Genomic DNA, 16,438 nt, shown 5'->3' on the forward strand with positions numbered 1-16,438 from the left:
AGTTTTTGAATCATGCGCCCCAAAGTAACTGAAAGTGACTCTTAACTGGCTACTTACACTGCCATTTTGTAACTTCTGCCGCTTTAACTTTAAATTTTCTACAGACCGCATTGCACTTAAAGGGACATTAAAGGCAAATAACAATTTATGTCAGAGTGAAAGGTCAATCTGTGAGAACGTCTAAAACGTCAATATTATCAACAGCAGTGCTCTACTAATCGAGAAATTAAGGTAAATGTAGGACATGATATGCGCCACGAGTGTGACATTTGGAAATGATCGCAATGACGTCAAGAGTCCAGAGTACAATTAACCACTAGTAATCAAACTAGTTGCGATAAATAAAGAACCTTCCGTGCATCACAAGACGTAATAAAATGCCGCTTGTTCGTTTCTGCTTGATTCATGGAAAAAGAACCTCTTGGCGTTACCATGGGGAACGGCGCGAGTGGCTCAAAAGTTCCGTTTTCGCTCGCGCGGTCGCGTCTCAGTGGTAGTTTCGGTATCGCGTGCTGCTACGTGTGCTTGGCTCTCGCTATTTTCGCACTGTTGATACTACAGTGGTGATAACTCTATATACTACTGCTGCTGCCCAAGCTAAGCTCCGTTACAGTGAACTATACACTTTCGGAGTGGCCCGCCTTGGCTACGTTGGTGGCTGCTGTTGCGCATGAAACCGTAGCGTCGGCGGCCGGGCAGTACAGGCGGGAAACGTTGGGCACGGCAACTGCTAGGTCAGAAGGCCCGTTCAGGCGGGAGATTTGAAGTGCGTTAACACCGTGCGGACCACTAAAACGTGATTTTCTTATAAAATGAGCATTTCCTTGGCACGAAACAAGTATTACGAGGTTTCTTGAACGCTATTTCAACAATCAACGTCGACTTAATATTTGTCTTCAGTGTACCTTTAAGCAGCACCCGCCACGGTGGTCTAGTGGTTATGGTGCTCGACTGCTTGACCCGCAGGTCGCGGGATCGAATCCCTGCCGCGGCGGCCTCATTTTCGATGGAGGCGAAAATGCTTGAGGCCCGTGTGCTCAAATTTAGGTGCACGTTAAAGAACCCCAGATGGTCGAAATTTCCGGAGCCCTCCACTACGGCGCCTTTCATTATCATATCGTGGTTTTGGGGCGTTAAATCCCAACAATTATTATTATGCACTTAAGCAGCGGGTATTTTATTTATTCCACAGTTCGTAAACGCAGTCTCAAAAAAGAATCGATGAGGATATATGATTTTTTTTTTACTTTTATGGCAAAGAGGCGGAACCCCGCAAAGAACCACACAGTGGCCAGTAAAATGACGGTCGCCTGCGCAGACACACTTCCTGAAGGAGGAGACCGCCGGCTTCGACAGCCAGAAGTGCATTCACGCTGTGCCCAAATGCAGCTGCTGCAAGCCGAACGGGCTGGCCGGCGCGACAAGAAAGACATCGCAGTTGTGAACCGGATGCTTTGAAACAGAGCCGGTCACGTGAGTCCCTTTAGCTAGCATGTGCAGTAACTCTAGATATTCGTTCAAGGTGATGCTGCGCGGGGGCCAGTGCACACACAGAAACGACCATAGCCCTCCACTGTGTTCCTTCACTATATAATGTACCGCAGCCAGTCAAGAACGCGATCGTGCGCAAATTAACGTGTACCTACGATGCACGCTTATTTGCATCACAGCTCCGTCAGCCTCTAGCATGGCGGTTATTAAATATCAAATCCACACAATTTAATAGAATGCTGGGCGTCGAACAAGGGTTGCCGGGGCAGCGGCATGCCGCAAATCAGTTTGGTGCAAGCGCAAGAAGTTGGTTTTTCTGTAGAAGGGATCAGCAGAAGGGATCGTGCGACTTCTTTGTTGGGCCATGCAAGTCGACTGGTGGTATATATAGCTTCAAACATCGTCCTTTTCTCGGCTATATCAGCAAATAATAACTGGACATCCCCAGGTAAATGCATCTGCTCAATACATTTTTTTTTCAGACATGCCTGTCTACGATATGCAGCATACAACTATTATTGAACGCGTATTGTCATGCTGTTAATTTTATGCATAGAAAATGCAAAAAAAAATCTATTAGATTCAGCGGGGAACGTGCACATCTCTCTCTTCCCGCCATTGTATAGTAAGACGGACATTCGATTCCAATGTCGCTCTTCGCCTCCGGGCGGGGAAGATCGAGGCAGCAGAGGGGCGACCCACATTGCACGTAAAGTGGATGGTGCATGCAATTTGTTGCTCAGTTCAAAACTGCATCCCAAAGAATCCGCGTTGATTCGACGGAAGGAAAGCCACGGATCGGTGCTCGACGCGCCAACGTGGATTAGGCATTCGCTGCATGAAATACACGCTTGACTGCCCTGAGGGTGAAGGCAATCAGCCATCGATTGTATCGCGACGAGGGCAAAACAAAACACAGCCCAACTTACAGGCCGCGCCCCTAAGAGGCGCAGTAATGATTCCATACACGCGCACATTTGGCTCACAAAACACTACTCATTTGGCGGGGTTTCGAAGTGGATTGTGGCGCGACACACTAACAAGAAAAAAAAAAAAAAGAAAGCAGAGAAGAAAGTGGTGTCAGGTCCAAACAACTAGCACGCTTACCAGCGAGCACAATAAAGCGAGCACAATAAAAGCGAGTACAATAAAGCTTACTGTCCGCCAGAGAGCACTCGCTCTCATAAACGGCCACACCGCAACATGTTTCCTACATCGCGTCTGAGCAGACAAGACATGCATGCATCAACGGCAGGATGAGCGCACCAGGATGTTTCCAACTGGTCTGCCAACGCCTGACAATCATCGCCCAACATGTGCCGCACTCGATCTTTCCGCGTATCTGGTAATTAGCATAAAAACGCTGCCTGCAATGTGCTCTCTCTCACGATCAATATTTCCCACTGCTGTGAACTTGGCCAGAGCAAGGCCGTGTAGCCTCTCTAGCCGTGTGCCGCCCCAGACGAGTCACAACCAAAGCCTTCGAAAAAACGGAGGGCTCCACGTCACCGCACCGCTCCAAGAAGGCGTCACGTGGGTCACAGCGGGGACGCGGTGCTGATAACCCTTCAGGTACACGTAGCAAAGCTTCCGTGGCAGCAGAAGGAAACCTGCATGCTAGATGTTTCGAGGATCAGACATCCGTTAACGAGAACGGCAGCTCAAAATCATACGCGCAAAGGACTTTGTGAATTCACTCAAAGGCAAAACAATAACGCTGCGCCGTCGCAATAATAAGAATGTAAGCGATGCACAACTCCGCACACCACGATACACCGCACGCAGTTCGCACGACGCGCACAGCAAAGGCGCCATGACGCGCCGTTGGAAAATGCGCGACGCAGCGGAAGGGCGGGGCCACCCTCCTGGAATCAAGCCAAAAGCAGCTGCGCTGTCATCGTCGCTCACAGATGCAGCCAGCAAGGCCTGAAATCGCCAAGTACAACGGTAGTGCAGCTCTCTGCACGCATCCAGGGGGTCAGGAAAGCAGAAAGCCGGCCCATTCGGCGGGCTCAACTACAAAATGTCAAGAAGACAGGGCGTGCAAACACGGACACAAGAAGGAAGTCAGGACACCACAAACGCCGTTGTTAGTCGGCGTTTGTGGTGTCCTGACTTCCTTCTTGTGTCCGTGTTTGCACGCCCTGTCTTTTTACAATGAATACTTACCAACTAGCTCAGCTCTCTGTTATTCTAAAAATGTCAAGCTTTCGCCGTGCCGCTCGCCTCCATTTATTTCTTCCGTTAGCAGTTCCAGCTGCACACACTCCCAACGGAAGCATATGGATGAACACTAGTTAGCGCCGCATCGTCGTGCAGACATAAAAACGCGGCAACGACGCCGACAGCCATTGCAGTGAGTGAAGACGAGAGTCAACAGACTACTCGCGTATGAGGCATGCGGACTTTTTAATTGGCGATGAGTCTAGCTTACCAATTGTGCACAAAGAAACTATAGAGCCATCCCTAACAACGACACACTTGTTCGTCAAGGTCGTTCAGAGTTGGCAGCAAAAAGTTGTGCCTTCCACATCTGAGGTTCCAGCCGGCGTCACGTAATCAAGCACTCTTCCTCAGAGTCAGACGCTCGTCGTCGCAGGCATACAGCGACCGCTCCACATGCGCGCAATATCCCAGCGCTGAGACCAACACGGTGGATGTGACGCGGGACAACTTAGCGCGCTGTTCCTTGTGGCGTGGCGGAGAGAGCCCCGCGTGCGCCGGCGTGCAATTACCATTTGCCAGTCCGCCGCTGTGGCTCAGGTCCCCCTGGGGCCAACCCGAAATAGAGGGGCAGAAAATAGAATCGAGACAAAAGGCTGCGTGAGCGCACGCGCAGCGGTGTAAGCGAAATGCGTCACTACATTATGCACACGCCCTAGCCGAAGCCACGGCAGTGGGAAGACGCCGGAAAAAAAAAAAAAAAAGCGCATCGACAGCCGCGCTTTCCCGCCCTTGCGTTTCCTCGACCTCTCGTTTCCCGTCGCTCGGTTAAAGTGAGCTAGGGTGCCCGGATCATGCCTCAAGGCTGCTCATTTCCAGTCGGAACCGAAATGTCACTCGAAACACACGCGAATGCACCCTTTGCGGTCTGCATTTTGCCCCCGGCATTTTTTCACCACGTCACCTCTGCATACTTCATAACATCGGGCATTCGTGTTCATATGAACCCTAGGTCACCTAACCATTCGCAGCTTTCCATACAAGAGCGTTCTGGCTGGGATGCCGTTTGACTAGCGGTGTATGGAAGCAAAGTTCGGCACCATTTTCCAACCTACCTGACACTCTATGTCCACCTAACTATAATATCGCCGAGCATTCGATCGTTTTCTTTAACTGCACGCGCAAGGACCCGAATGCCGCGAGATAACGGCTTCGCAAGCGCGACGAGTCCCCCCCCCCCCCCCCGAAAGACTTCGGGCGGATCCCCAGTTGCCGCAGAAAAAGGAAAGTGTTGAGTGCGACGAGCCGATACCCTGCAATCAGCCCTGATTGCTGGGCACACTCATGTCACCGACACCAGGACGACACCATCTATCGATAAACATTCGATGTCATTCGCCCGCCCGGGCCGATCCGCATGTTCCATTAGCATGACTTGAGACACGACCAAGAAAAAAAAAAAAAGCTTATCTGTATTACACGTACTCGCGCTTCACAAAGTTGCTGCAGTGTCTAACATTAGCAGGGTGGCTGACGGGGCTGACGTCTAACCTCGGTTCATGTGCACAAGTCGTAAGTTTTAGATAAGCTGTGATTAGAAACGCAAGCGAACATGCGCAGCCACGCACTTCAACCGTTTCCAAATTGCTCGCGCTTCAATATATGCTGATGCGAACTCTGACAAAGACCACGCAAGCCTGTGGGAAAGTTGAGCAAGGCTGAGCGACGACTTGTGTGCCGGTCCAGACAATTCTCGAATTCCAAAGACATCAAGTTCACGGGAGCTGGGAGCGCGATGTACTATATATTGTAGCCTGAGAGCCAGCAGCGGCGAAAGCAAATTAACGGAGACCTACGGTATACAGCACAAGGGCTCCTTCGTAAAGAGTGCTTGAGCAGTGCCTTGGAGGAACAGCTAATTCAAAGGAGAAAATGAACAAACGTAAGAAGCCATCGTTATGTGTGATCCAATGCTGTCAACGCTCACTCTCCGATACAATATCGTAAATTGCAAGCACAAGAACTCTCTCTCCAATATACACGTGTCTAGGTCAACGCGTCTATAGCCTTAGCGTATAGCACACAGACAACACGTTAATAACAGCACGAACTAACGCATACTTGTTTCTTGCTGCAAATACCGGTAAGATCCCGTGCTTGGTTGTTTTGGTTCTTTTTTTCGTAAAAAGTCTGAAGGCATACAGCCTCAATGTCAAAAACTCACAGGGTCTCTTAGGCATTCGCCTGAGACGGCTCGAAGGCGAAAACCACCTTTGCTTTTCAGTCGGTGTCCTGCTCCACGGCGGCATCCTCACTTCTTGAGAATGCTATAGCTGTAAGAGCGCTTCAAAGATCGCGTACGAGGACAACGGCATTATGGTTGATATCGGAACATATGTCTCGCACGAAAGTTTAACGGCAATTGCACACATTGCCAGAACGTTCGGACTGGTAAAAAATGCCTAACGAATGACACACCGTCGCCCACTTGCCACATTCACGCACGCAGGCAAGGGACAGTCAGCCCGAAGTCATCGTCAAGGAAGAAACGATGCATGCCCCGACCTCACGGCGCCGAAGCGACCGTGCGCATGCAGGCCGGAGCATAGCAATATTTTGCGCATTTTATCAAAATGCGCCGCGAACGCTGCAGCATGCTGCATTATGCATCCACGAGCAACGCCATCTAAGCCTCCCACCTGTATTAATTCACAGTCCGCCCGCTTCGCTTCCGGTGAAGACGACTGCGGCAGAGAACGAATGAAATGCGAAACTATACACCCTTGATATGCGAGAAAAGACGGCACAATATCGTGAAAGTTGTGCCGACATTACTGGAACAACCAGAGGCTCGGTATATATTATAGGACTATATATGCGGGTCGTGTGAATGATGTGGCGCAGAGCAAATGATATAGTACCCAAACTGTGGGCCTTGCATCGGATTCGCGATTTTTCTCAAATGCCTTCATACGCCTGCTCTTCCTGCCTTTAAAAAGCCACGCGTTACTAACATCCCGGCTGTCATTTAAATATAAACCACGCGCGCAGGAAATCCCATCATCATCCGCAACCACCACAGAGACTCAACGTCAAAGCCGCGTCTGATACAAAAGCCGCAGAAGTGCCCAGACCCTCGAACAGCGGACACGGGGTTGGGCACAGGAGAGCGGAGGAAGCCCGAAAAGATGGAAGGTGCGAAAGGGTCCAACAGACACGGGCGACGCCCCGACATGCGCGCGTCGGCCTCGCTCCGGGTCACGCCTTCTCCGAGGAAGGTCATGAGATACGAACATATGCCCATAACGCGTGCGATGCTCGTATATAGTCCGTCTATCAGGCACCTTTAAAGGCGGGATTTCGATATCTGCCAGTCAACCTTTTCTTAATACGGCGGAAGTACAACGCTGTATGAGAACCACAAGCATTGTATACAGTGAAACTTAAGAGTATGTAGTCGCCAATTGAAAAAAAAAATAATAATAAAGGAATTACGAGAACGCTAGCTGTCTTTGGAAAAACAGTGCACAAATTTACAAGTAAAGTACAGAAGTGTAAGTCGACAACACTGTTGGCGAAGTTTGGGCGGTTCGCGCTATACCGTGAGCACGTGCAGGCTCCGGCCACACACTGCGACCACTGAGCAGCAGCTATTCCGAGACAGACTCTTGAATCAGGCAAAATGGGCTTCAACGAGCAAAAGGAACAACATCCGGAGAGCTGAAAGCGGCTGCGTGCCTGGAGAGACCGTTATAGACCGGGGCGCAGAAACAACCCTGACCCCGGCGGCCCCGTTACTGTCGCTTGCCTCGCCGCGGACCGGCCAGACACGCCGAAGGCTTCATAGCGCCAAAAATAGGCGCCGGGAATCGAACCCCGACACGCGTGGCACCATGCCAGAGTGGCCCCTATACCGTGTACACATTGCGGTCAGTCCGGCGGCGTTCCGGCGAGAAACGGCAACCCCACACCACTGCTCGCAGATAAGTGACACGCTTGGAAATCGAACACACGGCACGAATATTAGCAGCTGCCGATAGAATATATTATAGTTGATAAAGTTGATGCACCAGACTCGGCGTTACGCGTCAGTAAATTATAGCGTTTTTATTTAAAAAAAAAAGGGCACGGCAACGCCGCTGACGTCATAGTGCCATGCAAATTTAAGATAACTGTTTTACCGTAATAGCATCTCGAGGAAACGTCCGACCAGCGGTGCGACTCAAGTCTTTGGAGCAGGCTTGCATACAGGACAGGGAACTTGGAATACCGCCAACGGGCCGCGACTAATGACACAATGCCAAGGTATAAGATTCACCTGTACTTTCCACACATCGGAACGGTGCAACGGTGCTTCTGGCAATGTCGAAGCAGGGAAACGTCACAAATGCGAAACAAAGTGGCCGCGGAGAGAGAAGCGCGCGAATCTCCAACGGCCAGAATGTGTGCAGCATCCAGCGACCATAACTTCCCGAGAAGAGAAAAAACAGTTTTGCCCATCAGCGAAGCCCACGAAGCGGCAATATATATATATATATATATATATATATATATATATATATATATATAATATTAATGAGAACTAACAGACAATAATGCCAAGGAAACTATAGGGGATGTTTTTAGTAGTAAATGTAAGGTAAATGTGAAGAAAGAAAAGTGGACGAAAAGATAGCTTGCCGCGGGCAGGGACCGAACCTGCGACCTTCGAATAACGCGTCCGATGCTCTACCAACTGAGCTACCGCGGCGGCCATCCCCTCGTCCACTTTATAGGGTATATATGTACATTTTTAAACGTGGGAGCGTCAGTCTCTATATATATATATATATATATATATATATATATATATATATATATATATATATATATATATATATATATATATATATATATATATATATATTGCCAGTGCACCTTCTGCGAGCAGCGCTCGGACGTCTTCCGGTACATGGGCGCTAAGCTGGCCGCAACGTGTCGGATGGTGACACCATGCACAAACGGGGGCTCTCTTCCCGCCTCGTTATCTCTGCAGCGACGGACACCATCTTGCTCGCGTCTGGGCGCAGAGAAACGGAAGGGCAGCTCGTTCCCAGACCGCCGGACACGCACCGCTCAGGCGGCCTTCTTTCTGCACACAAAAGGCAGCGAGAAAGAATGAAGATGGCCCACGCACGCGCGCAGCTGTGCCACATTGGAGCGCATTCAGAGAGGCTGCCGTCGGGGCGTACCAGAGTTAGGACACGCACGGACGAAATGGTTAACATTGGAAGCACGCGGCAATGTCGAACCCGTCGTTGCACATGGCGCTTGTCCTGCAGCTCGGCACATCCGTTCTCCCGGATGTGAAACTCTGCTTACTAGGGGCGCATCAAATGAAATGCGAAAAAGGCAAAAATAACCTACAGGTATTTCGCATCCGGCGCCGAGTCTTGATAAGCGACTGACTTCATCACTTGCGACTATCGAGCGTTGAAAGAAGAGTCGCAGAGGCACATGGTAAGCGATACAGCAGCGTGGAATCTGGAGGCTTTTTACTGTGCAGTCTAAGACATGGGCGTGCAATAAACGTCAAGCGGACCACCAAAGATGGATGTTTGTCACCGCTGACTGAGAAGAAAGTACACAACCAGCCGTTGAATGCTACAAGCGACATTTTCCACGGTAGCCCAGTGGCGCCTCACTAAGTTCGATGTCGTGGGTTCGATGTCCCTCACTACGGCGTACCTCATAATCAGATCATGGCTTTATCACATAAAAGCCCATACATTTTTTTTTTTTTTTTTTTTGCGAGCGACAGTGTCCCAAGGTTATGCGCGAATAAAGGCCTGCATTCTGTTCCGGCAACTAGGTCGTAACATATTAATCATCAAGGAAACTGCTCTCGGAGGAGTCGCTCGAATGAGACCGGCCTTGCACTATACAAGCGAAAGCGGCACATGTTTTGGAAGAGCGCATGTCAAGAAAGATTGCTGCGCCGTTTTCGAGTTTCCAGGGGCGCCTATCTTCGGCGATCGATACCACGACCGAGGAAAAACCTCGACTGCGAAGCCCCGATACGATAGCCGAGGAGCCGTGAAAGATTGCCATCACTACACTGTTCTACGCAGATTAAAACCAGTAGCCCTGGGTCAAAAGCGACCGCCAAGGAAAGTCGCTCCAGCTAATTCTTTCCGACGACCCCGTTCCATGGCAGACGCTTTCCTTCATCGGGGACCGTTCGTTTTCCAAAAACATTCCTAGAGCAAACTCACAGTCGCATTATCAGCATAAATTCAAGTGCAAACAACTGCAAAACTTTTCGAATGCGCTACTCCGTTTCCAGGTTCACTTGAAAGAGTGGCTTATTTCGGGATCTAAAACGTGCGAATATATTAACTACAAGAACGCCACTCTTTCACCTTGCGCCAATAAGCACCGTCGCGTCATTCTTCCACGCGATTATGCGTGAGGAGCATTGTTTTATGTTCGCGTTTTAATTTTGCTGACGGTATACATACGTTCTCAGTATTCAGATGCTCAATGATGAAGCTCTACTAGCAGGAACGAAGAATCTAAACAAGCAGCATTAATGCTAGTGTGTCTATAAGAAATTTCCAACTATATTCGAAGCTTTGAACAATGTGCTCCAAAATTAAGAAGTGATTGTATGTGAGCATAGTTTGGCTCAGGGATCAAGTATCCAGCTTACGACGACTGTAACCCAATAGATAAAAGGCATACTTGAGGAAACGAACTTGACCAGCAGTCATTAAAGAGAACAGCAGAGCGACGCTACCACTCCTATTGAAAGAGGACGCGCTCAAAATCCGGTAACTCTGGCAATCCCGGCGCCGATATCTACAGGGCATGCACTCGCAATCACAAACAAACGGGTGCCTATTGCCGCAGTGAACTTTAGTTATGGCAAAAGTATGTGTTCTTCTTTAGGAAACAAGGCGCCGAAAACTTCCAATTAACACAATCTATCTCACGAGCGCGTACTCGCCGCAATTGGAATCAGAAGCACAAAAAAAAAAAACACACTGAAGGCATTCTGACCGACGTAAATATACCATGCGCATAACACTTATTATACATGACCGCTCTATGAACTCCAATGAAGACATTTTTTTTTTTTTTCAGAATTTCTCCCGAAACCAAATTCCATTGTCAGTCTTTTATTGGCCGACGTAGTACAACGCCACAGGAGAGAAAAATGCAACGCCACAGTACAAGTATACTATACGGCCGCTGGAGACTTAAGACGGAATCGCATAATGCTTGATTTAGAAGATTTGCCATGGTTACCCCACATCGTCACCATCATTCGAGCGGCTCGACAGCTGTACTATATAGAGAGCCATGGTCACTGAGCGGTCACACCAATCAACTGCCGCGTGACCACTCTGTGCCACCTTTGTAACGGTCGCTTTACCCACTCGGCATTCTCACGCATTTGACTGCGAACGTTTTTTTACATCTGTATGCTTCTAAAGAATCATGAACCCCATATCCAACAATACCATATAAATCATATGGGGGGTCGCATTAAAAAAAAAAAGAAGAAAAAAAAACAGCACGTTCCTGTCAAGACAGAAAGAAGTTCACGATGGAGGCTTGAAGTGACGAAAGACTGAGAATGTCGCTGGAGACAACCTTGCTTGAACGGATATTACTGCACCTATGAAGAACACGGGGATACACAAAAACCCGAATGTTTTTATGTATATGCTAGACGGGTTGGGCTATTAAGAGCTGTATATGACACGCGAACATAGGGAGGGGGTTTATTATGGGATTTACATGCGTTCACGTAATCATGAGGGACGTACCGTATGCGATACATAGGAACGTACGGTGCTTTATACAGAACGCCCACATGTTCCCAAGAGGTTCCTGAACAAGGGGAATATTGTTTCATTTTTGTACACCCGCTGCATTAAACATAGACTACGTTCTACAGGCATTTCGCTTATTTCGTCCGGGTGCCACTTCTTACAACGTCATCTTCTGGATTTCCTCGGTTGTCAAAAGCTAAACTGAAAGCTTTGCCAGATCTGGGACACAGAATAGGATCCCAGAGGCAGGGTGTCGGAACGAAATGTTTCTCGTTTCTGCTTTAGTTTCGTTCCACCGAAAAAAGTTCCGTTCGGCCTCTGTTCTGGAACGTAAAAAAAAAATGTTCCGTAACGGTACGTAACGGTCTTTATTAGTACGCAAAGCTTTGAAATCAAAGTAACGATAACGACATAGTACTTAATTTTCTCATAATTGAATTACGAATTATGTGAGCTGGCTGAATGCTTTTCGTCAAGGGAGTGAGCATGAAGTAGCACGTTATCGAGTGTAGTCTCTGATATGCAAGACCGCTGTTCTAATCAAGCAATTTTCAACGCCGACGATGCCTTCCCCACACTGGCACACCAAGGCCCACTTGCATTAATATAAACGGCTCCGGTTGCCACTCTTCGTGCTTGACAAAATTTCAACATATTTACTTTTGAAATTCCTGCCTGAGATACGCGCTAATACTGTCCCCTGAGATGTGCATTAATGCTCACGTTGCATGACCTCGGTTGTTACGGTCTGCCAACTTTTCCCTTGAACCGGAAAACTATAAAAAATATTTCGGTTCCACTCCGGAATGAAATAACAGATAACGTTTCGGTTACGTTTTCGCTCCGGTAAAAAAAAAAAAATCAGTTTCGGTTTTTGTTCCGTTCCGGCAGCCTGCGGAGAGGTACAACCTTAGTGGAATGGACAACACTGCACCCACAGTGCTGCGAGAGAATGTTTAAAATAATGTTAAAGGGACCGACAACTGGCCAGAACGTGTGATTAGATCCAGGTGGAAACGAAAAGACCGTGAATTATAGTGACAGGTTCAAGCACCCTTTTCATGGTCTGAATAGGACTCAAAATTTTTAAATCGCGTTTAAAAGTAACCGGTATGTCGCACAGCCTATAGCGGAAGAGCTGGATCATGGAGTTCAATTTGCTGTACGTAGTCTAATGATTTCATGCGCACCGCAATTAGCGCTCAAAATTAGATCATTCTGTCTATCTGTCTATCTATCCCGTGCTAATTACGAGGTAAAAGGAGTTGCACGCTGAGAAGCGGCGCTGCCTTCGCGACAACTAGTCGAATATGTCGAGCCGCGGTGCGGAGTTCACGCATGCGCAGCAAACCGCCGCGAACAAACGCGAACCGGCGCTCTCGCGCTCACTGTTGGCATCATGTGTTGAGCGCATACGACTTCATAGTCACCGCAGATCGAAAAATTTGATTGTAAATGTCTCACGGCGTTTTCCGCGTTACCATTCCGTGATGAGACACACTGACCGGTAAGCTTTCCGTGGCACTAAAGAAAACAGGTAGCGTAAAAATTGGTTGTCGGTCCCTTTGACGAGGAGCACGTGAGTGAGCAGTATCGACAGGAGGCCCCCGTAAGATTGAAGACGGGAGGAATCAGCAAGCGCTCCAGTCTGTCGCACAATCCTGGGGAGGCCCCCGTAAGATTGAAGACGGGAGGAATCAGCAAGCGCTCCAGTCTGTCGCACAATCCTGGCGTTTTGAAACAACGCCATTGTTTGAAAACGCCTTCGCGATAAGGTCGGAGGGGGAATGAACTTCGTTAAATGTCCTGTGCATAGGACTGGAGAGCCCGCCTAACTACTCCCACGTTGGAACCGGGAGGTCAAGCCTCCTGGCCGTATCATGGGCGCGTACTGGAAGCTAGGACTTGCTGCGTGCGGTCTTGCGACCTGATCATGCTTGAGAACCTGTCACGAGTAATGCCAGGGCCAAGCGACCCACACTCCCAGAGCAAACGTTCTAATGTACAATCATCTAACTTGCATGCTTTACATGGCGTATTCATGTCTTGAATGTTATGCCATTCCTTGCTTTGTACAGGTGAGTAATATACCAAACAAGGCAGCATGCAGCTTCAACAGCGGAAGCAGCCACAAAGGAGAGCGATCCGATTCACTGCACCCACAGACAGGCGCGGCCCAAGAGCGCTGTGCCCTCGCAGAGAGAACACGTGCCATGTCATCGCCGGGCAGGCCAAGGAGGGAAGAGAACGATCGCGCGGCCAGAGTGTGCGCACCAGGGCAGAACGGGCGCATTCCGCCACGGGGGTTCGTTCTCGCAGAAGGACACACACTTCCGTTCCTTTTTTCGGACCCCTCACGTTCAAGGGTTCTCGGAAACTCCAGACACCACGCGGTGCGTGACGTGGACAGGTCACGCACAAGTTCATCACTCATCCGACGCTCCGTCACACAAGCAGAGTTACAGAATTGCATTTTAAAACGTACAGTCAGCCTTGAAGAGTTCGATCGGCTCCATTCTACATATCTGCACAGGTCTGATTGATTAGCCACGAGAGCCGCATTACACACCGCACCAGCGTATCGCGTTGGTTCTACGAGGCGTATCCGCGATGATGGAAGCGTCCAGAAAGGACACTGCACATATAAAGAAAAGCGGGTGTGGGAGGTAATAATTAACAGAAAGTGAATACACATTAGGGCATTCACTAGAGTCGATCGGTGAAAGCCCCCCATAATTGAGAATGCAAACATGTCTGGAGGGCTATGTCACTCAAACAGGGCTGCCCCAGGCAGATCCGTGGCCACAACTATAAGCAGTGTTTCAGCTGATATCCGGCAATAGGAGGGCGGGGGTGTCGGGCGCAGTTGTACAACACGAAAATGAGGAACGCGTGCACTGAGTCATGTAAGTGACAGCTCATCATCCTCGACCTCAAGCCGCGAACCGGGTGCATTGAAACTCGACCGAGCTTCCCCGGCACTGCCGGAGAGAGGCTGCTACGACAGGATCCGGTTTTGCGCGTCGTGAATGCACCTCTAGAAATTTTCGGCTTCACCATCACTTCCGACGCCGGCCGCAAAGTGACTAGCCGCCGAGAAAATTACAAGGCTCTCTTCTCACTGGCTGGGGCTTGAGCGGCGACGAAACGAGAAGGCGATGCGTATTCATAAAACGTCTACTTTCTTGTGCCTGCCGCTATTACAATAATATTACGGTGAACATCTAAAAAAAATATGTATATCGCCGATACTAGTAGCATATTATGATGATTACGCACAGACGCTGTCGGCACTGTAGACCCAGCGATCCTATACTTATGAAAAGCCCCCGCAGCGCCCTTTCTTCTATTCATAGTCATGGTTAGCATTACGAGACAGTAACGGACACCTGGCCCCTTCTCGACAGAAGGATCCAAGAGGTTCGCTCACTCTTAGAGTACCGGCAGTCCAGAAGAGGCGCCGTCCAATGATCAGGCGTAAAATGCACACAGGTGAGGAGGACTCACTTTCGGTGTCCGATAGGCATCCCTCGGAGGAGACCCTGGACGAGAAGAGCGAGGACTCGGAGTCATCGTCGCTGGTGTCTTCGTCGACGTCGTCGAGGAGCGCCGCCCAGAGCGAGTAGGGCAGGCTCTTCCAGATGGGCGCCTCGAAGAGGCTCGGTTTGCGCGGACGTTGCATCGCGCCGCCGAGGAAAAAACACGGCCGTCGAGGTGGGCGCGTCTGCTGGACGACGACACCCGCACTCGAAGCGCGCACGAAAGCGTGACCCCGATCTGTCTATCCGTTCGGCAGAAAGAAAGCAGCACGCCGCTCGGCCCGAGCAGGAGCACTGAACCAGCCGCCAGCACTGCCAGGCGAGGAGGTCCGGAGGCGGCGCCTATTCACAACTCGCGCCGCCGCCGGAAGCGCCCCTGCCGCACCACCACCGGCGGGACCACTGCCGCGGCCGGTCCGGATGGGGGCCGACAGCTGCCTCCTCGAACGACAACTTTTCCTTTTTGTCGGGCTCTCAAAGGCAAGCTGCTGGAGCAAGCTGATGCGCGAGGGACTCGGGCCTATCTGATGCCAACCGAAAACAAACGCGAGACGTACTACGTGATTCACTGCTTTTGCGGTCTTTGTGCCAAGGCATAAACATTCATTGCGATCTGTCTGCAGCACAAAAACAAGGTCAGCGAACACATGTTCGCCCGAACAGCATTGTTTCGCCCCATATAGGGTTACTAAATCTAGAGTCAGCCACAAATAAGCCACGTAACAAACGCAGAATGTTGGCTTGGCGCATGCATTTGGAGTATCGAACAATAACTGGCTTCACCTCTGCGTTCTATTTTCCGGCTACAAAGCAACTGACCCAATTACCACCTAAATATTTTGCCGTTAAGGACATATGCACGTAAACAACCATATATAGCCAAGTTTGGGCTGTACTTGACTTAGTCCGGCGGACTCAAGTAAAGGAACGTCACAGCTCAACATATATACAATAATGAACCTCTAAAAATAATACCTGCGAAACCCATGGCCGGAAAATACAAACAGCCGCTGTTTCGGGCTACCATCAAGTCCACGAGAGCGATTATGTCGGCTGTGCACTGGCCTAGCGCAATAATCCAGGGGCGGAACACTCATTGCGAAGGCTTGAGAACGAAAACGAGGGCCACGCCACGATATCCATACTTCGTTTCATACATCAGGTGCCACGCTATGGAAGCTGCTTCTTGCAGTTCGTACCAAGAAATAGTTCGATGATTTTACCACCCGTAATGTGATTCTCTTTTCGCGTTTCTAGACTGAGTAATAAATGAAGATGCTTTGTGCCTTAGAAATAAACAAACCCCTTTATTTATGCGGTTATCAATAGGTTGTTCTGGATCGCTTAGCGTCTCTTTGTTTTCGTATTGTAGTCTCCGCGATCAGTTCCAGTAGCGCGCAGCCGAAGCCAATGACGGAGTCCACG

The 16,438-nt window shown here is 49.5% G+C and overlaps 1 protein-coding gene across 9 annotated transcripts in view; it reads right to left on the minus strand.

Annotated features, from left to right (window-relative positions):
• The window catches only part of LOC119379352 (disco-interacting protein 2), a 226,312-nt gene that overhangs the window by 142,740 nt on the left and 67,134 nt on the right, over positions 1–16,438 (minus strand). For 4 of the 9 annotated variants that reach the window (XM_049411947.1, XM_049411946.1, XM_049411945.1 and 1 more), the window contains exon 1: positions 14,982–15,227. The exons of 3 other annotated variants lie outside the window; for them this stretch is intronic. In XM_049411947.1, the coding sequence (XP_049267904.1) occupies positions 14,982–15,156 (175 nt within the window). In that variant the 5' untranslated portion in view covers positions 15,157–15,227. Of the gene's footprint in view, positions 1–14,981; positions 15,229–16,438 lie in introns of those variants that run through there. 2 more of the 9 variants (XM_049411943.1, XM_049411944.1) reach the window with 1 other exon arrangement.

This window comes from Rhipicephalus sanguineus, chromosome 1, assembly GCF_013339695.2.
Source record: "Rhipicephalus sanguineus isolate Rsan-2018 chromosome 1, BIME_Rsan_1.4, whole genome shotgun sequence".
Lineage (NCBI taxonomy): Eukaryota > Metazoa > Arthropoda > Arachnida > Ixodida > Ixodidae > Rhipicephalus > Rhipicephalus sanguineus.